Source organism: Euprymna scolopes, chromosome 16 (assembly GCF_053919585.1).
Source record: "Euprymna scolopes isolate OS-2025 chromosome 16, ASM5391958v1, whole genome shotgun sequence".
In the NCBI taxonomy this organism is placed as follows: Eukaryota; Metazoa; Mollusca; class Cephalopoda; order Sepiida; family Sepiolidae; genus Euprymna; species Euprymna scolopes.
The window spans coordinates 8,394,254-8,421,441 of NC_136497.1; the positions used below are offsets into that span (position 1 = coordinate 8,394,254).

The following is a 27,188-nucleotide window of genomic DNA, read 5'->3' on the forward strand; positions in this document are numbered from 1 at the left end:
CTTTTAGTGATTACATGATTCGGAGATATTTGTACAACTAAACGGCAACTCTGCATATTGCACGTATGTCATAAGATTTTTTTTTTTTTTTTTTTAGATTTGTCTGTACTTTTGTTTTAAAAGTAGACTTAATTCTAAATAAACAGCAACGAGTTCATTTTTTAGTGTTCCAAGTGATTTGTTTCCCAACGAGAGAATCCAGCCCACCTAAAAGAGGCACTCTGGATAGGAACACACATTTAAATTGTCTCAGTCACGAAGGATTTCTCTTGTACTGAGCGAGAACAGAAAAGGTGTAGCGCAGCATCAGAACAGATACTACACTGTGATCTTAGTGTTTTCGTAAATTTTAAATATATTCAATTGTTACATGCTTTGATCGAAACGTGTGTCTGTGTGTTTTGTGCAAAAGTGTGTGTGTATGTTTGTGACACTATTAGTCATAGATGTTTAACTTTATTTCTATTTACGATCCCCTTCCTCTTCTTTATTAACATCTGCCATCTAATTGCTGGTTATATACAACATTGTTTATTTTCGGTATATCTATGTATAACATTAAGAATTTTATTGAAATACAAAAGTTGTCTAAGGGAGGTAATAATATTTGACTAGTAGCTGAGTTATTTCCCGTGAATATTCAAGGGAAATAATTCAAAAAGACTTTGCGTTAAATTTTATTTGTTACACATATCAACACATGTAAAGAGATATAATGGCCATTTATCCCAGCTCTCTGTTTGTTGAATAACGCTGACACGTACATTCACTCGTATTTAAACATTGTTTAATGTTTCCATTATTATTCATAGGATTTTAATTTTAAGACATTCAATACGGTTTACAGTGTTGGTGATATTGAATGTGTTTATCATTTAATTTTTTTTTCTCTTTTTTTTCTTTTTTTTTTTTTACCCCAAACAAGGCATATTGCAACTTGAAACGTAAAGGGAATACTATTTGGGATTTTGTCTAACAGGGAACATTCGGGAGTGTGTTCAAATTACACTTAAACTTCTGCAGCTTAGTCCAATCAGGGAAGCAAGTAACTGAGAGGGAATTCCAAATCTAGCAGTTTGAGGAAATAAACTATTAGAATAGAAAGCTTTCCAGCATCTAGAGATCTAGACACTGAAGGATTGGATTTTAGTCGGAGGTGGGTATTTACATAAAAAAAGCAAAACTTCTTCAGAGCATTACAGTACTGTCTAATAGTGATAGGACAGTAATAGCCGCACTTGGCACATTGTGAGTTTGTAAATATATATAATACTCTCTGAGGCAAGTGATTTTACAGCAGCTAAGATTGGTAATTAGTTATGTTGTTTTATTTAGTTTTATATTTAATTTGTATTTCATTAAAAATATTGATAAATAAAGAGTGTTTTAATGGAATTTATATAAGGAGTTATGGCGCTACTGCATTACCAGAACGAAATTCCTGACATCGTAATACTGAATTTCACAAAAAAAAAAAAAAAAAAAATGAAAACACAAAAAACAATGGTATCTACGTATCCCTGGTATTTTTAAGACGATTATATCCAAAACGTACGAAAATCGATAAGGTAGAAAAATATTTATTAAAGAAAATAGAAAATAGAATTTGAACAAAACGATTTAATTTGGTTATGCAAGATATAGAGAGTTCAAAACTAGCTATTTTTCTGTTTCGATTTATTTTATAAAAACAAGATGGCTGCAATTTTTCACCTGCTAACACAATTAAAGTTTTGTTTTTTTTAAATAATTCAATAGTATTCAGGGAATTTTGATCGCATAATTTGGAAGCTAACATTATAATTTATTAGAATTGATAATATATATATATATATATATATATATATATATATATATATATATATATATATATATATATATATATACATATATATATATATATATATATATATAAGTAGAAACCACTGTTTTTTTTTGTTTCTTTTTAAATCTGAAAACTCCATTTATCGACTACAAAATTTCATTCTTTATAGTGTCGAAGCGCCGGAGCTTTTAATAACGATTTCTTGAGGATCGAAACGTAACGAAATTATTTCACTTAAAAAAGACGGTTTTAATTTCGGGAACTTTTTAGTTCTTTTTTAGATATTTTATGCTGACAAAGTAAAGAGAATAACTTATATCAATTTTCGGGGAGAAATGAAGACAATTTAAATAAAAAAAACATAAACTAAAGAAAAAACAACATAATGAAATGATAAAAACACAAAAAAATCAAATGTGTTAAAAAGAAACACAAACTATATAAATGAACAAAAAACAGATTAACAATATGGATATTTTTCTTGACTACAAAAACGATATTCATCTCGTCTCTACATAAATTATCATTGTGATTTTCCCAATTATATTTTTTAATGAGAATCTTGTGATGCCGGCAAGAAGAAAGAAACCGAAACACGGATAAATTTGTTATAAAAAGAAAAACTTGTATCTTTTATGAAAAGTGCGGAAAGAAATGAAAATGCTTTTCAAAAATCTAGCATTTCGAGAACTTATATGAAAGATGCGTCTTTTTGAGTTTTGTATTTTTCCTATGCCGTGTCGGCTGTGTGGAAGAAATAGAGTCTTGTTTTGTGTACTTTAGGGGATCACATATGACAAAAAAAGGATAAATTCCTCTGACTGTGTTTAAATCTAAATACATATTCCATGAAGAAAGCTTCTTTCTTAGAACTGCCCGCCCACCGAACTCTGTTCCGCTGGCCTGCTTTCCAGCTGACTACAATATGGTCGACTTCAAGTTCAATGTGAACAAGTTCATGTTTAGCAGTCACCTTAAATAATCAAATTTTACGCAAACTTTCATTATTACGCTGTTGTCTACTGCACGCCCAATCAACCATATCCTCGAGTGGCCTTCGGGCTTTGATAGCTGGTGACTTGTAAAAAGTAAAAGAAATAAAAAGAACCGCGCACGAGCGTTTCGCGGAAGATTCTAAATATAGCCTGTGATTGGTTGTTTTTGATCCAATCAAATATCAGTAAGTAAGCGACTGCGGATTAATTCGACTAAATGTAAAAAAAAAAAATGCCCTGTTGGATTCTCAACGGTTTTCGTGCATTACTCTGTTTATGTGATCACATACTTCCAGTAAAATTTGAAAATATTGTTTTCTTTAAACGCAAATTCGTTGGGTATAATTTGGATATATTTTTGTCTGACAAAAAGTGTCCATGAGTAATCATTTTAAATGTTAAATATTTGTGAACGTCTCCAAAGTATGGCGAAATCCCAAATATCGTAAATCTATTTGCCATATAAAATATCTAACAATTAAAACATTAAATTTTGTAAAATTTTATTAAATTTTCACCCCAATCAAGGCACAGTGCCACTTTGAAGCAGGGGGCTACTATTAGGTACTCAATTAGCGGGGTCATTATGAAGGGAGAAGAGTAGAAAGATGTTTGTTAACATTGCACTTGAACTTCTGCATATCATTGCAGTTGGGAAAGCAGAATCCCGGAAGGGAGTTCCAAAGACCCGCAGTTCTGGGGAAGAAACTATTGGAGTAAAAGGCTTTCTTGCACCTAGGGATCTCTACTGTAAAGGGATGAGACTTAGTAGCTTGTCGGGTTTGTCGGGGGTATATACGTCGGGGAGGTACAAGTGTTTGCAGTTCGTCAGAGCATTCACCATTAAAGTATTTGTAGAACAGGCAGAGGGATGCCACATCTCGTCGATGGGACAGAGGCCGAAGCCTAGATGACAGTTCAGGACGTACCAGGTTGGCGACTGTCTTTTGAACCCTGTCCAGGAGCGAGAGACAAGCAGCAGATGCACCAGCCCAGATGTGACAACAATACTCCATACATGGGCGAATGGTTGCTTTATAGAGGTATAGGATACTGTCAGGCTTAAGTAGTTTTCTAGCACGGTAGAGGGAGCCAACCTTCCTTGCAGCAGCCTTGGCTATGCTCTCAATGTATCTATTCCAGTTCATATTCCCTGTAAACGTTAGGCCGAGGAGTTTAAAAGAAGTACTTTCAGGCAATGTGTTCTTGGTCATTGCTATTGGTGGTAGAGAAGGTTTCTTGTAGTTATTGAAGGAAACAAGCTTAGTCTTAGCAGCATTGAATGTGACCAACCATTTTTGTCCCCATTCCACTATGGATTGGAGGTAATCCTCTAGTGTTTCTGCGATGTCCTTGGGTATGTGTTCATTTGTTTTCCCCTCATATCTGTTATAGAGAGTGGTGTCATCGGCAAATATACCCATCTCCAAAACAATTTTATCAGGGAGGTCGTTTATGAATATCAGGAATAATAGAGGTCCAAGGATAGACCCCTAAGGTACTCCCGCATTTATGTCATATTGTTTGGATGTACGTCCGTCGAGGACAACCTTGATTTTTCTATTACTTAAGAAGGATTTAATTACATTATGAATTCTTCCAGTGATTCCATATGATCTAATTTTCCTTAGAAGACCATCGTGCCATACCCTGTCAAAAGCCTTAGATATATTAAGGCCCACTGCTCTACGCTCCCCTGTTTTATCCAATGAACGGTATATACGTTCAGAAACTACAGTTAAGATATCTGCTGTTGAACGGGCTTGCCTGAATCCATATTGTTTGTCAGTCAGGAGTTTAGCAGCTGTCAAGTGCTGGACTAGGGCTTGATTAACTAAGGACTCAAATATTTTGGCGAAAAGCGGGAGGAGGCTAATGGGGCGATAATTTGGTGGGTCAGTTCTTTCACCAGAATTCTTGAAGACTGGTACCACAGAGGCGGTTTTCCAGCAGTCGGGAAAACAAGATTCGTTGAGGCATTTATTGTAAAGTTTGGACAGAACTGGAGCAACCTCGGCAGAGCATATTTTTAATAGCACAGCCGGGATGAAATCTGGTCCACATGTTTTTGAGGTGTCTAGGTTTTTTATAATAGCATGTACCTGAGAAGGGGTGATTTTCAAATCGTCAAGTGTGGCGTCTGTTCGCAGAGGAAAATCAGGGAGTGAGTGGTGTACCGAGTTCAGTGTGGAGTTTGAGGCAAACCGACTGGCAAGAAGATTAGCCTTGTCAGTTGCCGTGCAAGCAACCTCATGATTGTTTGTTAGTGGGGTAATAGTTGACTGTCCATTATTAACTACGCTGTTGTAGATTTTCCAAAAATCCCGGGTTCCTAATTTCTGTGCTTCGATGCGCTTTCTGGTGGTTTCAGAGTAATCTGTCTTAGCTGTCTATATCACTCTCTTACAATTATTTCTAGCTTCTATAAACTTCTGTTTATTTGAGCTGGACTTATGTCGGTTGAATCTGCGGAACGCATGCTGCCTTTGACAAATGGCAGCTGCACAAGCAGAAGTAAACCATTTGGGAGAGTGGGGCTTGCTATAGAATTTCCGTGCGGGAACATGTGCTTCAATAGCAGTTTTGAACCATTCAGTTGTCTCATTTGCACACTGTTCCGCTGGAAGAGTAAAGATATTTTGCCATGGGGCATCTCTGATGAGCTCCCTGATGGCTTCACAATCGGCCTTTTTGTAATACCTCGTTGTTTTGAGTAGTGGGTCTTCAGTTTTAGGGCGAGAATTTAGGCTGATTTCTACCATTATCACAGCGTGATCAGCATTCCCGAGTGGGCTGTGGGCATTTGTTGTACAGTCATTGGGATCCGTTGTCAGAAAGAGATCTAGAAGTGAGGCATGTTGATCGTGCTGGTCTGGGAAACGTGTCGGAAATGTAACCAACTGAGATAGGGAATGGGATATAGAGAAGCTATGTGTTGCGCTACCAGCTACGTCTGTGTGATTAGAGAATCCTAGCCAGTTACTGTGGTGGACATTGAAGTCACCAAATACATGTATTTGTGCGCTAGTATCGAGGGAGAGTGCTATATCTATGCTGTCTGAGACTTTGTTTATTAGGGTACAGTCTTGGTTTGAGGGAGACTTTTCGTTAAAATAACGATGGATTTGAGAGATAGAAAGAAACAGCAGCTTCCCTCTGGGGAAATGGGTGTTGCAGAAATAACAAATCATTTCGTATGCATACAACGTCAGAAGGAAAGACTGTCATTAATATATCTTCCCAGAATACTTGACAAAGCCAAACATTTTCAAACAACTTTGCATCAAATTGAGATCAAGGCAACCCACACCCGTAATTTCATTCGCCATGACTAAAAACTCTAGTTAATATAACATATATTATTTTTGGATGCTGTCAAACTTACTACAGAAATACATTATCCTCTTTGTGTTCAAGATACTGCTCCCGTAACGTGCAACAATCCTTTAAAAATTATTCAATCGTTGCTTAAAGATAAATTTATTTTTAGTTTTGAAAAACGTTTTGATTTGCGCAGTATTAAAAATACTGGTAATCCGTTTTCTGTATCTCAATACAGACACATGACTTTTTCGTGTGCTTACCTGAATGCGCGAAATTTTCTATTGCTTAGAATGCAAATTAACACTGTTGTTGTTGTTGTTGTTATAATAATAATAATAATAATAATAATAATAATAATAATAATTAAAAAATATTGTGTGTGTATAGCACGAAAACACAGTGCTTATCACCAACGTTCAAATAAAAGATATTCTCATTCATGAACCAACTGTTTAATTTTTTAAATTTTTCTTATACCATTTTTACAGACAGATTGGAATGACGGAACCAGATTGTGTAGATTGGCATCTATAATGGGAGCTACTATTCCAGGATTGTCAAAATTGAACGCCAACAACCGGGAAATGAACTGCCAAAAAGGTAATCTCTCTCCTTCCTCTCTTTCCCTATCACTCTCACTCTTACTCCCTTTCTATCCCTCTGTTTACACACCCACACACACTCACACACACACAAATATGTATATATATATATATATATATATATATATATATATATGCGCACACATAATTATTATGATTGCTTAAATTTTTTAAGAACAGGTATAATAAAAATGGATTATGTTTTTTCTTCACAATGAATAACAATAAATAATAAAAAATAAACTTCTGAATCTGTGTTTCTAATCACTTGGAACCAATTCTTTTGCTGTGAGTTGTAGCATTTTCTTGAATTTCCCCTAATAAATTAGCTATAAGCAAAGAGTTGTGGAAATTTAAGCACGAATTAAATTACGACTGAGTTTTTAAACAATACTTTTTACAAATTTAAGAAGTACAGTGTCCAGAAAGTCGCTAAACACAGCTTTTTCTAAGAATAACCAAAGTTTAATCAAGATTTACATTTTATATTTGTAAGGAAGTTCAGTCGAATATTTAAAAAAAGGGACACAACAAGTTGCGTAAAAACAGTTTTTTGAGTGGAGAAGATTTTATCGACTTTTATTTCATAGTAGATCGACAAGTTACTATGGGCAGCGCGATTTATTTTAGTAGTGAAGGGATCGTCCAAAGTGACACACTACCCTTATTGATACATGATAACGGCTGTCCCCTTTTCATGTAAGTATAAAAATAGAGAGATTTAGTTAAAATGAAATAGAATAGACGAAATTCGAACCTCGTAAATTAGGTTTAGAAATAGATTACGAGAGAGAATTAGAAAATGGAATGTAAAACAAACCATTGTTTAGCTTAGAGATAAAATAGTTTCAAGAAAAGAATGTGCATTGTCAATTCTGTTATGAAAAAGTCAATTGAGGAATGCAACTACAAGATAATTTAATAAACATGTTTTTAACATATTGGAAATATAGGTTACTGGGAATATAGGTTAAAATTCCTTTTGTAAACAAAGGAAAAAGTTTTGGACACGCATGTCCTGAACACGTGAAAGAAGACACATATTTTAACATGTGTATGACATCATGGACAATGGGAAGTTCTAGATATAGTTAGAAACTTGAGGAGAAACTGAGAGAGAAACGGAGAGGGAGTCTTAGGACGGCAGACGACAGTCCAGTTGGGATTCGAACTTCTAGAAGCGAGACGGTCACTTTTGAAACAATATGTGAATCTTTGAATTCTTGATGATGAAAACCACGACCGGTCTGGAGAAGAAATAAACCCATCATGTGTTTTTATAAACGTCGTCTTTGTGTTGTAATTCTACCAAAAGGTAAAGTGAAAATTGTCAATCTATGTCTTGTATATCATGTGGTTTAAAATGTCTTTACATACACGTCTCGACATCTCATATCTACACATCTAAGTATAAACATTTAATATATATGAATCGTCATAACACGAACATCTCTCTCTCAACGAACAATCTCTTACAACAACATCCCTCTTACTAAGACTCTTACAACATCTTTCTCTAAGACTCTAAGACTCACTTTTAAGAAAACCTATATATAACATTATAGCAGAAATCAAATTGAGGTAGTCTCCATTTTAAAATACCATAATATTGTTATCTTTTTTTACAGAAGGTATATGATACTTAAGTTGGAAATATATGAATAAAACAAAATAAAGTTATTTTGCAGATTCTTATGATATACAACTATATTTAAAAATGAATGGTGTAATGAATGGTGTAATGTAATGGTGTAATATTGATTTCCCAAGTTAATAAAGAAGCTTGTTTTTTTTCTTTCGTTTTACCCCTTTATATATAACGTTATATAACGTTAAATCCAGTTATTTGGGGAAAGTTTGATTATCTAAGTTTTATTTTACACTTTTTAATTTTATTAATAACTACAGTTGTGTGTTGGGGGGGGTAAATCAAAACAACGCTGTTAAAAAAAAATATTGGCTGAGTGGTGTGAGGTATAAAAGAAGAAAAAGTTTTAGTAGGAACGTAGGCTCGAACCCGAAGCCTTGTCACGATGGTAGAAACACCACGGCACCTAACCATCTCGGCCAGTAGGGGAGAGGAAGTGAAAAATGTCTTAATTTAACATTTATAAAGTGAAATTGACAGGTGCGAGAAAGTCAAGTCACGTGAAGCCAGTTTCTGTTTTCCCCGCCCCTATGAAATAATGAGGGTCATTAAAGAAGAGCACACAGAAAAAGGAAGCATATGGAATATAATAAAAATGAAGAAAGAAGGAGAGACAATAGAAACAGTAAATAGGGGAAAGGAAAAATATATAAAAAGATAAAATTAAAATAAAACGATCTGAAAGCGAAGAAAATGGGATTAGAAAAATATTCCAAAATATTATATATATTTTATAATAAGGTTATATGTAACTTTCATTCCTCGTCTCCCATTTTATATTATTGTTGACCCTTTTAATAGTTTTGAGCTTTTCTTATTTTCTTATATTGATAAGTTTTGCTTCGTTAAATATTTACTCCTTGATAACATAATTATATACACACACACACACACACACACACACATATATATATAATTGTTACTATTAACTTACTACTCTTTAATATTTTTATTACTATTATGATTATTATTATTACAAATATTATTATTACTATCTTTTGTACTTTGTATTCCTGACAGAATATTGCTTTGTATTTTTTACGCCTTTACCATCATTTCTATTAAGAATATCATCTGCTTTTTACTAAACAATATCACACCTGAACGAAACCTGCCTCATTACCCCGTTGCCATTTAGCCCCATTTAAACACTATTCATGAATCCATTAAATTTCTTGTCGGCAAATTTTATTTTTTTCATTTCAGTTTACCTAATTTTTACTTTTATCTACTATATTTTGATTTTTTCACTCTTATTTTTATTAGCTTTTCTTGATATGTTATTTAAACATCAAGATTGAATAGTACATATAACAAGTTTCAAGTTATTTGCCCGAAATTTACAGAGTGTTTGGGTAGAAACCACGCAGAGACAAGGTCACTTAAACATCCCCACCACACACACACACACATAAGATTTTGGACCATGAAAGCCATTTCAAAATATTTAAATATTTAAAGAATTTTTGTCCTTAGTTGGACAATTGTTTTGTACGACATTTAATGTCCCACAATCTCTGCATCAAATTGATTTCTCGAATTCCCAACAGTCTAGTTTTCTGAGATAGCTTACCATAAAGCACAATTTCGGGAATTTAATATATATATATATATATATATATATATACATATATATATATATATATATATATATATATATATATATATACTGATACGTATAGAAGTAGATCGGCGAGCAGTTTATTTATGTTGTGGGTGATAGACTAATTCACTATCTAAGCTCAATGAATTTCATATTGAGAGGCAGTCATCTTAGTTTTAGGGAAAAGATATCGTTTAGTTAAATAGTCATATAATCTTAAATTATTGAGTACTTTTATTAGTTACAGGATTTACAAAAACACATTTAAAATCATACGTTTACTCAAATAAATATTTATCGTCTATTATCAGCTAGTTAGTCTTATATAGGAGGGACATTCATTAGTTAATTCGTATTAGAAGAGTTAATTCGAATCAGAATTAAGATTTTTTATTTTACACGGTTTCAAGGGGTATAATCTACTTAAGAATATAGCGTAGTTATCTCCCCTGCTGTTCCAAATGATTGTTTCGATAAAGTCAACTCAATTTTTACCATAACACGTTGTCAACATGAGACGACTCTTTTTAACAACATATCTAGACTGTATTTACGGGTTAGTAGTTCTCTCTCTCTCTCTATCTCTCTCTCTCACTCTCTGTATATATATATATATATATATATATATATATATATATATATATATATATATATATATATATATATATATAACTACTTCATTTACTCACATAAAAGTAATATACGAAAGTATAGATTTTTGCGTAAACTTTAAGTATTTACGTCAAAAGTGCTCAATACGTAGGTAGAGCTAGTTAGTAATTTATAAAATATATATGGCGATTAAGCTACATTGAATATTCGGCGTTTCATCCACTATAGCATTCGTCAGGCTTATGCGCGAATTCTGTGGTTGTTTCTCGTTTTTATATATGTTGAGGATTTTAGTTAGCCAATCAGGTTTCTAGTATCCACCGCGCCCTTTCCTATCAGCCAATGGGCATGCATTTTATCGAACAAAGGATCTGTTTTAGAACTAGGTTAGTGGTTTAAGACAGACGATTTACCTCATTTCTGCTCTTTTTTTATATATAAATATACATATGTGTACACACATACATGCACACATACATGCATATATATATATGTATGGTCGTTTATGTATATTCATATTTATTTAATTTATTTATTTGTTTGTTTTCTATTGTTTTTGTTAGTTTTAAAGCTATTTTGTATCGCTATCATAGAGTAAGTTTTATTTTGTGACCACAATTGTTTGTTATTTCTCGTCTACAGTTTAATAGATTTTGGGGTTCTTTAAAGTACAGGATAACAAATTTTTCATGGAGGCATAATTTACATGGGTCGTCTAAATGTCTGCACGTGGAAGCTTGTCTTATTATTTTCCATTCGACTACCGGCGAATGTCCGCTTTCTTTGAGTTCCCTGGATTTATTCGCTAGTGTTGCTTTTATACGGTGTTTTTTTTATTTTTGAATGTACTTCTGTGGTCATAGTATCGGGTTTTGAAATCTAAGGAAGTCAGACCTACGTATTATTTCTTGTTATTCGGGTTTTCTTTCGCAAATATTGTTGCTTGATAAACTACGCTTTTTGTTAGACATTTATTTTGAACTGGGCAAAATGTGCGGTGTCTACAGTTGCATTTATCTTGTTCGTTATTATTGTTTTTATTTATGGTATGGTTGTTCTTGTCCGGGGTTGGTTTGTTATTATTATTATTAGTATTATTATTATTATTATTATTATTATTATTATTATTATTATTATTTCTGCTAGTGTTGATTTTATTTTTGTCATGGTGTCTACTTTTTATTGTTTATTTTGTTGTTGTTTACATTGTTTTTATTTTGTATTTTGTTATTATGTGCTTTAATTATCATCTCTAAATTTTCGCAACAACTGTAAGATAACTTCAAGGTATTTTTATTGAAGATTTTGTGTAAGGGCTTGGTTGCGGGAAAGTGTTTTTCAATAAGGTCTAGAAATTACTTACCAAGTTTTGTTTTTAACAGTTGATTGTATGGGGCCGTATACAAAATTCTAGTTCTTCTTCTTCTATTTTTGATTTTATTATAGTCGTTGGTGTTTTGTTGCTTATATTTGATATCGATATTTTTGTATCCACTATTTTTTAAAGCTGTTTCGGAGATATTGGTTGACCTGTTAAATGCATTTTCATCGTTTGAGTTATTACTGAGTCTACTTACAATCGAGTTGGGAATGTGTTTTGTAATTGATGGCGGGTGGATGGACTTAGGGTTTACGTAAATTGGAGTAGCGTTATCTTTTAAGTATGTTTCATATGTGTTTTTATCTAAGTTTAACGTGACGCCCAGGAAGTTTGTTATTTTTATGTTAGCTGATACGTCTGCTTTTAGGCCTAATTTTTTTCATTTCCTAGTGTATGATTTTCTTAAAGTTTTCTCCCTTGACCTTGTTGGAGTTTTTTTTATATTATAGCTAGTCCGTCATCTCTATATAGGCTGATATCCGTAGTATCGAATATGCTTGTGAGGGTATATAGAATGAATAATCCTACAAGATCTGATTCCTCTGCAGAATCTCTGGCACCCATTGCCAAATCAAACAAACTTTTCATTTAAGTTTTTATCCATTGGTTATTGTTATTTATTAGAACTGATTTTCTACATTTTTTAATGATGTTGATTTCTTCCGAGGATATATCAGTGTATGCCTCGGCAAATTCTCGGCCAATGTTAAAAAGTTCTTCGGATATCGAGGGATAAAGTCTATGATGTCAAACTGTATGAAAGTACATTTATCTTTGTTTTCTATATTTTTAAACCAGGTGATTGCTTTTGGTGGTATTTGCCCATCGGTTTAGTTCCAGGTCTTGTTTGATTTGTTAGTTTACTCTAGAAAGTATAGTTTTGCTAATTCTACCTATTTCTTGTTTAGTTGGGTTTATCAGGCGGGTGCTGTGATTATTATTAAAGTCCCATTTGTGGTCTTTGAACATAATGTATGCCTCCCTAGGTTTCAATTTGCCAACTTTATCGCTAATTTTTAGTTTATCGGTAATTTGTTTACTTTCAGTATTTATTATTTCTATGTAGTCGCATTTATATTATCTATTTTTTGTAGTGTTTGTAATGTTTTCTGTGATTAGTTTGTTATATTCTTGCTTATCTATTTTATAAAAGTTTATGGTTTTATCTGCTTTGCAACACTATACTTTCTAGAGTAAACAAACAAATCAAACAAGACCTAGAACTAGAACAAACCAACCCCGGAAAAGAACAGCCATACAATAAATAAAAACAATAATAACGAACAAGATAAATGCAACAAATAAATAAATTAAATAAATATGAATATACATAAACGACCATATATATAAACATATATATATATGTATTAATATAAATAAATATTATATATATACATATAAATAAATTAAATAAACATGAATATACATAAACGACCACATATATATATATGTATGTATGCATGTGTGCATGTATGTGTGTACACATATGTATATTTATATATATATAAAAAAGAGCAGAAATGAGGAAAATCGTCTGCATTAAACAACTAACCTAGTTCTAAAACTAGTCCTTTGATCGATAAAATGCATGCCCATTGGCTGATAGGAAGGGGCGCGGTGGATACTAGAAAGCTGATTGGCTAACTAAAATCCTCAACATATATAAAAACGAGAAACAACCACAGAATTCGCGCATTAGCCTGACGAATCATATAGTGGATGAAACGCCGAATATTCAGTGTAGCTTAATCGCCATATATATTTTATAAATTACTATATATATATATATATATATATATATATATATATATATATATATATATATATATACGTGAATCTTTTCTCCCGTTTTTTTTCCCACGTTGTGCCATTATTTTAATCTTTTTTAAACGTTAATGAACTTTATTTTAGTGTCCCTGTAATTTTTGGCACATTCAATAGTTCCCCATCAGAACTCTGTACTTTCGACATATTATTATTATTTATACTCGATTTTCTCCTGATGAGATGATAGCTGGAAGAGCTCCGGAGAAACACTCCGCCCATTATATTTAAAAAATTTATTAAAATTCTGTACCTCTAAACATTTATTTAAATATAAGTGTGTGCATATATATATATATATATATATATATATATATATATATATATATATATATATATATATATATATATATATATATATATAACATTTTTATACCCTTGCTTATTTCAGTTGTTGATGCAGCAAAGGAGCTCAATGTGTTTTGTCCGCTGTCTGCAAAGGAAATCGCAAGTCCGAATATTGACCATCTATCGATTATGTCGCTTCTGTTTGGTTTCCGGCGCTTAAAACGGCAGCGGCTACCGAATAATGAAAAATACAGACTCATAACTTCAATACAACCAATACGAATCCACGAAGAGGTAAGTAATATTCACTGAATATTCGTTTTTTTTTTCCATAGCAATTACACTCTAGAATTTAATTAAGACTGATGAGATATATTTTGGATGGATAATAGATTATCTTACTCTAAAGTCACTTTTCTTTCATACAGGAATTTTTACATGGACGAATACGACTTTAAAGAAACGTTTTAACTTCACGATCGAAGAGATGGTTCCAAATATATATATATATATATATATATATATATATATATATATTGTGTGTGTATGAGTATTGTTATGACACGTGGCAATATGACTCCGACAACAGCTAAGTCAACTGAACAACACACATGAACTTAACATTTCCGTCTATAGCACTCAATACGAATAATACTGTCGAAGTGAGCCAACACGGTAGCAAACACTTATCTCAACACAATCTTGCATGGTCTCGAACAATTTCTTTGGACTCGCCCAGGCACGCCCCCAAAAAATTCCGTTAACACAACTCGGCAGGATCCCAAACAACTTCGTCGACACGACTCAACAGGATCCCGAACAAGACGATCGACACGCCCCAAAACGACCCCGAACAAACCTATCTACATTGATACGACTCGACACACTACCAGAACAACCTCTACAGTTAATCACTGAACGACTCTAGCGTCATCGTTTTGTAGACGACCTTATTGGACCTGACTAAATCACTTACACACAAGTCTTTTGCGCTTGCGTTCATTCCGGCCAGGATTCTGCATTGACGCAAAACTTGTGGTGATTGGATCAATCGGCATGCTCCAGTAGAGGCGCATAAAGTGACTGCTTATAAACCACCTCTTCGAAGAAGATATTGCAAGGGAAGATGTCTAATCCTGTCCAAACAGAATCATACTTTACTACAATCGAAGTGCGAGGGTTTCAGTAAGCTTTTATTGATCTTTACTTTGTATGTAGTTTCATATTGGTGCGTTTTTTGCGGTTTTGTTTTGTAAATGTATCTTTTTGCTGTTACTTTTAGATATATTACACATTTGAGTCCTGTGACATTATGGCGGATCTCACTCTGCTCTCTGCTGAGTTACAGACTCCTTCCACATTTGATTTTTTGGAAGTGTTTCGAGCGAACGACACCAACGCCGCGATCAGGTTTGTGCCGCGGGCCACTGGAAGATACATCGTAAGTATAAGTTGTTTACATGGCCACGTTCGTACTTATACGTGTTATCTATTGATATAGCTCCAAATTCACCAGCTCTAATATTAATTACTTTAATATCAATCACTATTAGACCAAAACTATCTAAACTTTTTTTTATCTCGCAGTAAATATAATGTTCAAACTTAGCTAAATTTATAATCAAATTTATCAGAAAGTAATGAAAAACAAAACATTTCAGAAACATATTATACATAAGAAACAATACGTATATATGTTTTTATTATTATCTAATGTATAAAACTTATAAAAATTATATTTGCAGATAAATTCCCACCTGCTAGTATTCCCCCTTTTATAATCTGGTTATTGCGTGATTATATACTTTTCTTTTATAGTTTTGTTATGTTATAGCGATTTCCATCCTCTTTAGTCAGCATTGTTTTATACTGTTACCACCTAGCAATATCGTTTTCTGCTTATTAATTATATCTCTATTTTAATAGTGTTGTATAAAGCCATTTCTATATTTTTCTGTCTACTTTCATGCTGCCACGCACTTACTTTGTAAATTTGCTTAATAGACATTTATAATGTTCCTATTTTTATAAATTAAAAAATAGCCAGCTCTATTATTTCTACCCATGTGCTGTTATATTATTACTAATTTATATTATTACTAATTTATAGTATTACTAATTTATAGTATTGCTGTTTACATGAAATATAATAAGATTATTTCACCATGCCTTTCTCTAATCGTTTATGATAACTTTCCTCTAATATTGTGTACTTGACATTTATTATATGCTCGTCTCATAAATATAAATAAAACGACATAACGACACATTTTTTGTAGTCATTTTCTGAATTTCTCTCACGAGATGCCTTCAATAAGTTTCCAGGCATTTAAAATTGTCGTAGACTTTTAAAAAATCAGCTTATTATTGCCATATATCTGAGAAGACTGACTAATTGTTACTATTTTAGATTCAAATGAATAGCTACAGCATAATTTAAAATACATTCTACTAAGGTCTGATTGCCACAGCTGATGAATTTCAAAAATGCAATCTGGAGGCGTGGGCACTTTGGAAAAATGATATGCAATAAAATTCTGCTTTTACTTGGAAAATGCTTTTGGATTATTATCAGCTTTCGTGTGGCATAAGAGATACAAGGAAAGCAGGGAGTCGCTGAGGGAGGACGAGAAGTGTGGGAGGAATAAGGAAGTCAGAACACAGAAGTTGGTTGATCAAATAAAGAATTCCATGGATAAGGACCGTTGTGTGTCTATAGGGACAATAAATGAAGTGATGTACGTGTGGGAACTGCGCAGACTATTATTTTTGAGAAAATGAATATGTGGAAGATTTGCGCTAAGTTTGTCCCAAGTAGGGTCCATTCTTGTCATAAACTATTTGACCAAAATTAGCATTAAGACAGTTTTTCATGCTCCGTGTGATTTCTAGTTATTCCCTAAACTCAAGAGAAACCTAATAGGCTGACGTTATGAGACAATTACGGAAATGGAAGAGGCTGTGATGAGGGTCTTGACACTCTCAGAGAAAGGGACGACCAGAAGGTGTTGGAATCGTACAAGTAGATTGCAGCCGGGAGAGATTATTTTAAAGGGGACTATGGTTGCATGTGTGTACTATCAATAAAAGTGCCCGTACGCAAAAAAGTCTGGAAACTTATTGAAGACACCTCGTCAAAGTTTGGTATTGTTGGTACTCTCTTTTATAACATTTGGAATATTTTTATGCAAAATTATTTTACTATTGTTCTAACCTTGCTTTTTTTAGGGATATGTTATTTCAAACATTGCGTATTACTCCGGTCAATTAATGAACGCTGAGCACCAATATAAGACGCATTACTAATATTAATAATTTCTTATTATTTCTGTTGATAGTTAAGAATGATGTATGCTGAAGAGACCTTGGCTGGATTTCCAGTGGTGCTTACGGTGGGAGCTGATCCATCTAGAGCAGAACTGATATCTACAGCAAAACCAATGAGATTAGGTGATGCATCGAGCATTGAGGTAAGATCATGTCATATGATATAACGTGTTATTATGGATTATAACTTTTTTAATCCCCCCAAAAGAACAGTTAAACATTGATGTAAAGGGGCTACTACTCCGAGTAAAAGTAGCAGGGATACTATATAGGGGGTTGAGCAGCAAGATATCTATTCACATTACACTTCTGCGTGTACAGTAAAGATGGGAAAACAAAAACCCAGAAGGGAGTTACAGATTCTAGTATGTATGGGGTAGAAACTATAAGAGTAGAAGGTATTCTTACATCTAGGGATCTTTACTGTGTAGGGGTGGGCTGTTGCTGATTGCCGGGTTTGTCGGGGGTGATAACCTCGAGTTGATACAAGGGCTTGTAGTTCGTTAGAGGATCCACCATTAAAATACTTGTAGAGGGATGCAACATATTATCGATGAGACAGAGGTTGAAGCTTGGGCGACATTTAAGGATCTATCCGGTTGGCGCCTCTCTTTGAACCCTGTCCAGGAGCGAAAAACTAATAGCAGATGCACCAGCTAATATGTGACAATAATACTGGATACATGGGCGAATGGTATCGTTGTAGAGATACGGGATACTTTTTAGGCGTAAGTAACATTCTAGTACGGCAGAGAGAGTGAGAGAGAGAAAGAGAAAGAGAGAGAGAGAGAGAGAGCCCATAATATTCGCAGCGACCCTGGCACTCCTCACAATGTATCTGTTCCAACTCATGTTCCCTGTGAACATTAAGTCTATGAGATAGAAAGAAGTACTTTCAGGTAATGTGTCTGTAACCATTTTTATAATTCATCTAATTGCATAGTATATTTATACTAATATCGTAAATTATACATATATACGTTTGAACACATACACACATATATATATATATATATATATATATATATATATATATATATATATAATTGAATATATATGTATATATATATTTGAATATTTAGGCATATTTAGAAAGATACATATCTATATAGGAATATATATATATATATATATATATATACTTGAATACGCACACACATATATATATTTGAATATATACATGTAAATATACTTGAATATGTACGTATACAAACATAATAACAATTTAAATTATTTTATTGTATTTTTTTTCAACGCGTGTTTAATAAAATCAGTTTAAGTCTGTTTCAAGACATATCTACGTTAAGTGATACAAGAAAACATAGTTTGAAAAAGGTGACTATCAACGTTTTCATATAAGCCGGACAAAAAATATAATTTACGATTTTTAATAAAAGTAGAAATTAAAGTAAGAGAACATCCACTGCAAAATTCTAAACGTAATATTAAAATTAATTAAAAATAAACATGTCAAATGTGAACAAGTTCTGACTGACCCGTCCCCCGGGCCTAGATAAATTGTATCTCCTTTATTTACAACATCTCTCTTTCTCTCCCTCTGTCTCTCTGTCTCTGTCTCTCTGTCTATATATATATATGTGTATGTATATATATATATATGTATCTATCTATGTATGTATATATATATATGTATATATGTATCTCTCTCTCTCTCTATATATATATATATATATAAAGAGAGATAGAGAGAGAGATAGAGAGAGAGAGAGAGAGAGAGAGAGAGAGACTAGGGGGCGTTCAAAAAAGTATACGTCCTATATTTTTATTACACCCGAATTTATCAGAGGGGATATCGCATTGCAAATTGCTTCGTTATAATTATTGAACTTATTCATTAATGTCTTCAGATGTTCATCTCCATGTTGTAGATATTGTCTGACTCGAATAACGCAATCCTTGTTATGTACGGGTATCAATTGCAGAGAGTCGTCATTTAATACATGCTAACAAATCATTGAAAATGGTGATGACTATGGTGAAAAATAAATTATTAAGCACAAATGTTACTCATTTTCATGGTGTCACTCCTGTCTTCGTAACTCTTCAAATTTTTTCTTTGAAAATAGAAAGCAATAATTTGCACAGTCATCAGTCACCGCTGGCAAAACGTGTATTGAGAATGGTGTTGACTATTTGGGAAAATAAATTCGGTCGCTTGTTTTATTGTACCATTTCCGTCTTCGTAGCTCTTCAACATCTTCAGTTAAAAAAATTAAAAGACTTTAACTTTTGAATGACTCGTATATACATACATATCTTATATATATATATATATATATGCATATATATATATATATATAACTTTTAAAGATAAACAGTGATGCTACATATGAACTGTATAACATCATACAAAAATGAAGAGAAAGAAGAAACCTCTTTAGACTTATAGCATTTAAAAGCCAAATTCTTCTGATAATAAGAGAAAGAAAAACCAACATTACATACTCTGCAACCTGGGGAGATACACAGACACATTATATTTTGTAAACTTTGCCATTTAGAGAATTCAACCATCCAAACTCGCACGCACTTTCCAAAAAGAATGTTCATAATATGAACAATATAATTAAATGAAATGAGGAAAGGAATACATTTACAATAATTATTTTTATATCATTCAATTCAAGATGAATTATGTGGGAACAATAATTTTTTAACTTATGCATTTAGTGGGAGGCGTGTCACTTAAACATTCACAACCGTTAAAAATAAAGAAAAAACAACAAAAAACACTGGTATATTTTGACTGATGCTATATTTATTGCTTATAAAAAAGACCTGTGCGAAAGATCCTTCTGAGCTAATAATATTAATAATAATAATAATATATATATATATATATATATATATATATATATATATATATATATATATATATATATATATATATAGGTCTTTTTTTACAAAGTGGTAACCACTTATCAAGACCCGGAAGCCACTCAGGAATAAGGGTTATTGTAAGTACAGTACGTTAGTGTTGATATTTAAAGTGTCTAATTAAGGGGGTGGTTCATTAGGAATTTGTTTACGTTGGACTTGAAGACATCCAAGTTGTAGTCAGGAGGGAAGCAAGCAGACGGAACAGAGTTCCACAAACATGCAATTCTAAGAAAGAAGCTTTGTTCATGGAATCTACGTTTTGATTTAGGCATAGATAAAGAGCGGGGAAAGTTTTTGACAGTGGATTCAGCTAGACGGTTGTTTTTCGTAAATGATTGGCGAGAGGGTACCAGAGATTGGAGTTCAGACGAGCACCATCCATGAAAATAACGATAAGACAAAATAGGCTTGCAACGTCTCTTCAGTGGGAGAGAGGTTGCAGGGACGAGAAATGGACGCCCCCCCACTAAGCCACGAAGTCTATTTTGTACTCTGTCAAAGCAGGATAGGCTGTTTTTAGCAGCCCCTGCCCAGATATGGCAGCAGTATTCCATCCTTGGACGTACTTGGCTTTTATATAGATAGAGAATTGCATCAGTAGTGAGATATCTTCTGGAGCGATAGAAAGATTCCACCATCTTTCCAGCGACCTTGGCAACAGACTTTATGTACGTGTTCCATTTCAGATCAGGAGTGAAGGTCAAACCCAGAAGCTTGTCAAAACATGAGGCTTCTCCTAGACGAGAGCCATCCATTTCAATTGATGCCAGATGGGTATCAGAGCATTGATGATGTAAAGATAAGAGTTTGGTTTTAGATGCATTAAAGGTAACCAGCCACGTCTCCCCCCACTGAACCACTCGTTCGAGATCAGAGGAGAGAGAATCAGAGAGAGCTTTGTCATTTACAGCCTTTGATGTGTTGCTGTAAATGGTCGTGTCATCAGCATAGATGTCAAGGAATGATTTAAGTATGTGTGTCGGGAGATCATTGATGTAGAGCAGGAAGAGAGTTGGGCCCAGCATTGCCCCTTGAGGGACTCCAGCATTAATACTGCGGCCTCTGATTTTTGCCCATCAACCACTACTCTTATGAGTCTATCAGGCAGATATGATTTAATGATTGAGAAAACATTTCCAGTTATACCGTAGCTGGATATCTTGTGAAGTAGGCATTTATGCCATACCTTGTCGAAGACCTTTGATATGTCAAGAGCAATTGCCCTAGAAAGGAAGCCTTTGTCAGGAGATTCACTAATCCTATGAGATATAACCGTTAACACATCTGCAGGAGATCTGGCAGAAGGGAAACTATATTGCTTGCCACTAAGAAGGTTATTTCTGCTGAGGTGGTTGACTATTTCTCTATTTAATATGGATTCCAGCAACTTACTCATGACACAGGAGACTTATTGGTCTGTACCTAGAGGGAGATAACTTATCACCTGAATTCTTAAATACAGGGCATACTGATGAGGGGGTTCCAGGGTGTTGGAAAGCACTTCTCCTTAAGACAACGGTTAAACAGTTTCGTAAGTATTGGAGCAAATTCTGGTTGAAGCTTTTTTAACACATTTATTGGGATGCCGTCAGCGCCACACACACACGCATGTATATATATATATATATATATATATATATATATATATATATATATATATATATATATACATACATACATATATAATTGTTTTTTGTTTTCTTTTTCTTTTTCTTCTTATTTATGTTTTTTTTCACTGATTTAATGCCGCTAATTTATTTTATTTTGGAATATGATATTAACGGTTTCCTGATGTGCTATGCATCTGAAACAGATTTATAACTCTAAAAGTAAAATAACACAGTGACTAAATATATTTGAAGTGTTCCAATCACTTGCCCTAATTTCATTTCCTCACTATAAACTCGACTATGACGCATCACTGTGAAAAACTATATGAGGAACGTTCATGAATCTACGATTAATATGCACTTGTTTTAGGGAGGCAAATGTTCACAGGTATAGTTTGCGCGTATATTGTCTGCATTATCGATCATATTTTTCACACACTGGCAGCAAAGAACGTGCTTTGGTGTTACATTGTTTTTCACACTCTTTAGCCTTATCTTCTACAAGTCGTTTTTGCTGGAAAATGGGAGAAATTCCACCATGAAAATAAGCATGTAATATATTGTTTTATTTTAAATGATAAATGCTGTTTGTCAGTATTATTTTTTATTGGCAACCCTTTTCTAGAGTACTTGAAACCAACTGCATGCAAATTCGGATTGTTTGTATTATTTTTTACACAAGTAAAATACATTTACGTTTTATATTTTGTTATTTTTTTATTAATTAATAGTTAATGCTGATTCTTAAATTTTACAATGTTTGACATGTAATTTCCATGACAGAATTAATTTCCATTTTTACACGTGCGCTTAAACAATATTAATATAATAGTCACTTATTTCCAAGATTTACACCTAGAATCAGTGTTTTAAAATGCAAGATGATCGAAGTTTAACCTTATGAGTAATGTAATTACATAATCCCATATAAACACACACACACCTGTCTAAAAATATATACATGCGCTCAATTGATAAGACATGTTACAGAACAAACTATTGTGCATATGTTACTAATGTTTTCGAGAATATATATCCAAAATTAATAAAACTATGCTCATTTATTTAGGTGTCTATACCAAATTTTATATAACTTTAACCTATAAATGTTATAGTTTACAATTTATTTACTTACTGCGTCGTCTATAATATATATATTTCAAATTTCATAATAATTTATTCTTTTAAGAAATCATATAGATAGATGCGTTATAATTTCCTTAATATAGTGTTGCCAGGGAATGTCTTTGAATTCCCTAAATTTGAATCGTTTTTTTTTGTAGTTATTCAAGTTTTAATGTTTCAGTCAGCATTGAGAACTGGGAATTCAAATTTGTATTTAAAAATTCACATTAAGAAAACTTAAACGGTCAAAACGAAGAAAAAAGTTAACCAAACGCATATTTACAAATAAAAAAAATATTAAAATGTATGGATTACATTTAATAATACAACGGTTGCGAGTATAGTTTCTAAATATTCAGAATACTTGAAATATAAAATAAGACAATGTTAAGCAAAGTGCGACTGAGAGAACAAAACTGTGAAAGAGGAAACGTACCAAATATGTACAGGTGTATCAAGAGCGGAATAAAAAAAAAACAAAGTGAAATGAGATACGACATGTAAGACAATACTGTGAATTAGAAACGGTGTAGCTATCTATTTAGTATTGCAATATGTAAGGGGCGTCCCGAAAATATGAACTCGTAGTTTTTAACTCAAAAATTAAAACGTTGAAGAACTATGACGTTCAGAGTGATGCCATTAAAAGGGCGGTATTTTATACCCCGGAATATATTGTTTGCATAGTCACCACCATTTCTAATTCACTTTTGCCAAAAAATCCAATGACGAATCTCTAACTCTGACGCCCGTTTATGACAGGGACTCTATTCTCGTCAATATCTCTAACAGAGCGATGAAACTGTCAGGTCATGAATGCATAAGGTCACTCATGATAACTAGGGCTAGGACAACAGCATATTCTTTTCATGGTTTTGGCCCTCGAATGTATATCTGTTGACACCTTGTATGCTTTTAGACAGAGTGACGTGGTTCTCGGTTGAGTAACTGTATCTAACTGTGTCGCATATATACTCGAGCATCAAAACAATGAAAAGAATATGCTGATGTCATAGCCCTAATGATAAAAACACCATATTTGAGCCCCTTTAATCTAGTCGAGTGGAGTAAAAATAGGAGGCACTACTTTTGAAAGGTCTCTCTTAATTTATGTGACACCAGTTCAGTGAACTTTAAGGTATATCCGGCAAATCTTTAATCACATGAAATATGAAGTTTATCTTTATTGCCCTTCGTTCATTATCATGACAATATAAACGCAACACAGTAAATATTGCATTAATTCATGCCAAGCGGAAATTAAGCACTTGCGAGACGAGCACGAAGTACGTAACCCGATTATATCATAGCAACTGCGTTGGCCTAGTCTGAAATTATGTCGTAAATCTATAATAATATGATCAAAACTGAAGAGCAAATATATAATAGATTAATGTAATAATTAGTGCATTAGGAAGAGATTTCGCTCATTACTCATATCTAACTAGCGGGAAGGCGCTCATCTTTACCCGGTCGTAAAATACGCTTAAATATGATATTTTAATTTGTCCCGATTTCGCATATATTATTATAGAGTAATGCTTTCAAAGGTAAATTAAGTATTTGGTTGCCATCAGCAAAAACAGAAAGCAAGACTGTAGCATTCAAAACTGATGATGTTACCACTGTACCAACGTTACATGCATGCAAGACGATTAAAATAAATTAAGAGGAATGAACAAAATATATAACGATGTTTTCAATTTTGAACACTTTTTGACTCTTTCAAACTTTTTTAATCAGCGAAAATCCAAATATTGAGGGCCGTTCTGGAACCTTAGGTTTCGGATAATAGTTTGAAAATATGTAGACAGACAGACAGAAAGACAGACAGACAGACAGACATAGCGCCTTTTATATACTAGATTAGCAAGGGGCGCTAAATTTTGCGCGGTCGTAAAATGCGCTTAAATATGATATTTTAATTCGCCCAGATTTCGTATATATTATTATAGTCGTGATTTCACCAGTAAAATGTAAGTATTTTGGTGGCATCAACTAGAATCAAAACCAAGATTAACGCTGTAGCATTCAAAGCTGCAGATATTGACACTCTTCTCATGTGACACGCATAGGAAGTGATAAAAACTTAAGAAATAACTAAATTATTTGAACCGCCTTAAAACATTAAAGAACAGTCCATAAAAAAAACAATCATTTGAGGCCTCTAGCGCCACCCTGCGAGTTTTAGTTTCGGAAGAGATAGTTTGAAAATAAAGAGAAATATGTGGAAAACAGACAAACAGACCGACACAGAATATTGTTTTTATATATTAGATTTATAAAACTATGTCTGTCGGTTATTCTGTCTGTCATAACATATTAAATAAACATCCCCTTGACTCCATCCTATTACACAAACTCCAAATTAAAATAGCATTAAGGCAATTTACTCTTTAAGTCAAAACACACCAGAATAACACAAACAGATAAATAAAATAATCATAGAGCCAAATAACAAATGTAGGTTTTGCAGTTGTGTTCAAATGTGCGTACAACAGAAACGTGTATTTTTCTAGTTACTACAGAACACATAAAAATAATAAATGATTTAACAATCAAATACTAAGCGCCAAAAACTAAACATAAAGTTCCACAACAATAACATGTACGTAATATTAAAAAAAAAACCATCCACCACAATAAATAAATTTCCACAACAATAACATGTACGTAATATTTAAAAAAAACCATCCACCACAATAAATAAATATCCACAACAATAAATATATATGCAATATGAAAATTAATATCTACAATACATATGCATGTAATATAAAATAAATTTGGCCCAAGTATTTAAAGATTACTATCGAAGATGAGAATATTAGTTCAAGATCAAATTATAACACCTCTATGAATAATTATTAGTGATAATAGATATACAGTAGCTCTTCTTTCTTATTTATTCATTTTAATTATTATTATTTATTATAATAATACACATAGATCTGAAACGATTCGAATCATTTGTGTATGCAAGTTATGCTGAATAGTATTACCGTATATATATGATACCTAGCACCTTCTCTACTCTTCTGATGAGAAGCAATAGGCTTCGAAATGCCCTGGTATAAAGAGCCCCTTATATCCCCCAAATTTTGCCTGTATTCCATTATTCAATAAATGATCCATTCTATATCTACCTATGTATAGCTTTGTGTCTTCATTTAATACTCTTGTTGTCCTATTATATATATATATATATATATATATATATAATTGATCAGTTGTTTTTTTTTGAAAAAGTAATACAGCAGAGTGCTCAATTAAAAGGGACATCCGAAAAATAAGAGCATATTTATATTTTGGGTACAGAAACTTGTTAGGTGAGATAAGTTGTTACATATATATATATATATATATTTATATATATATATATATATATATATATATATATATATATATACAGTGATGATCATATATATTGGCGCGGTAAAATAAAAGTTAAATTTTGTCTAATAAATTCTAAAAAAGGGATTAAACTAAAGAAAATAACAAAGTATATTATGTATTTTTAACTGGCCTTTCCGATGCAGCAATCGGATTTTAGAAAAAATAAATAACAAAGGAACAACAAACATAATTGCAAAAACCCTTGTTCAAAATTATTGGCACGACTTTGTTTTTCTTTTACTATCAGTATAATATCAATCAATTTCCGGTTTACGTGCTTTCTGAACTTTTTTATAGCCATATTATGCTTGTTTAAAGCTAATTCAGTGAATAATTTTTTTCAGATAATTTTTAGATCGCGATTTATTTAAACTAATATAAGTGACTAAATTATAATTTTCAATCGCCATGGTTAAAACTAAGGAACACAGCGAAGACGTCAGGAAGCTTGTTGTAGCATGCCATACCAATGGGGAGGGCTATGATAAGATTTCAAAGAAGCTAAACCTTCCCAAATCCACTGTTAGAGCCATAATAAACAAGTTCAAATCGCAAGGCCACGTTATGAGTTTAGAGGGTAGAGGGAGAAAAAGGATTCTTTCCCCAAGAGATGAACGGAAACTTGTTCGACAAGTAAAACAAAACCCAAGGATCTCTGTTGGGGAGATTGTTGATGAACAGAGCACCTCTGGAGTGAATGTATCTCGACATACAGTTGGTAGAGTTT

The 27,188-nt window shown here is 32.9% G+C and overlaps 1 protein-coding gene across 5 annotated transcripts in view; it reads left to right on the forward strand.

Annotated features, from left to right (window-relative positions):
• Positions 1 to 27,188, forward strand: part of LOC145295835 (filamin-C-like) — a 300,005-nt gene that overhangs the window by 77,560 nt on the left and 195,257 nt on the right. For all 5 annotated transcript variants that reach the window (XM_080141544.1, XM_080141545.1, XM_080141543.1 and 2 more), the window contains 4 exons: positions 6,633 to 6,744; positions 14,206 to 14,396; positions 15,385 to 15,543; positions 17,441 to 17,572. In XM_080141544.1, the coding sequence (XP_079997670.1) occupies positions 6,633 to 6,744; positions 14,206 to 14,396; positions 15,385 to 15,543; positions 17,441 to 17,572 (594 nt within the window). The remainder of the gene's footprint in view (positions 1 to 6,632; positions 6,745 to 14,205; positions 14,397 to 15,384; positions 15,544 to 17,440; positions 17,573 to 27,188) is intronic.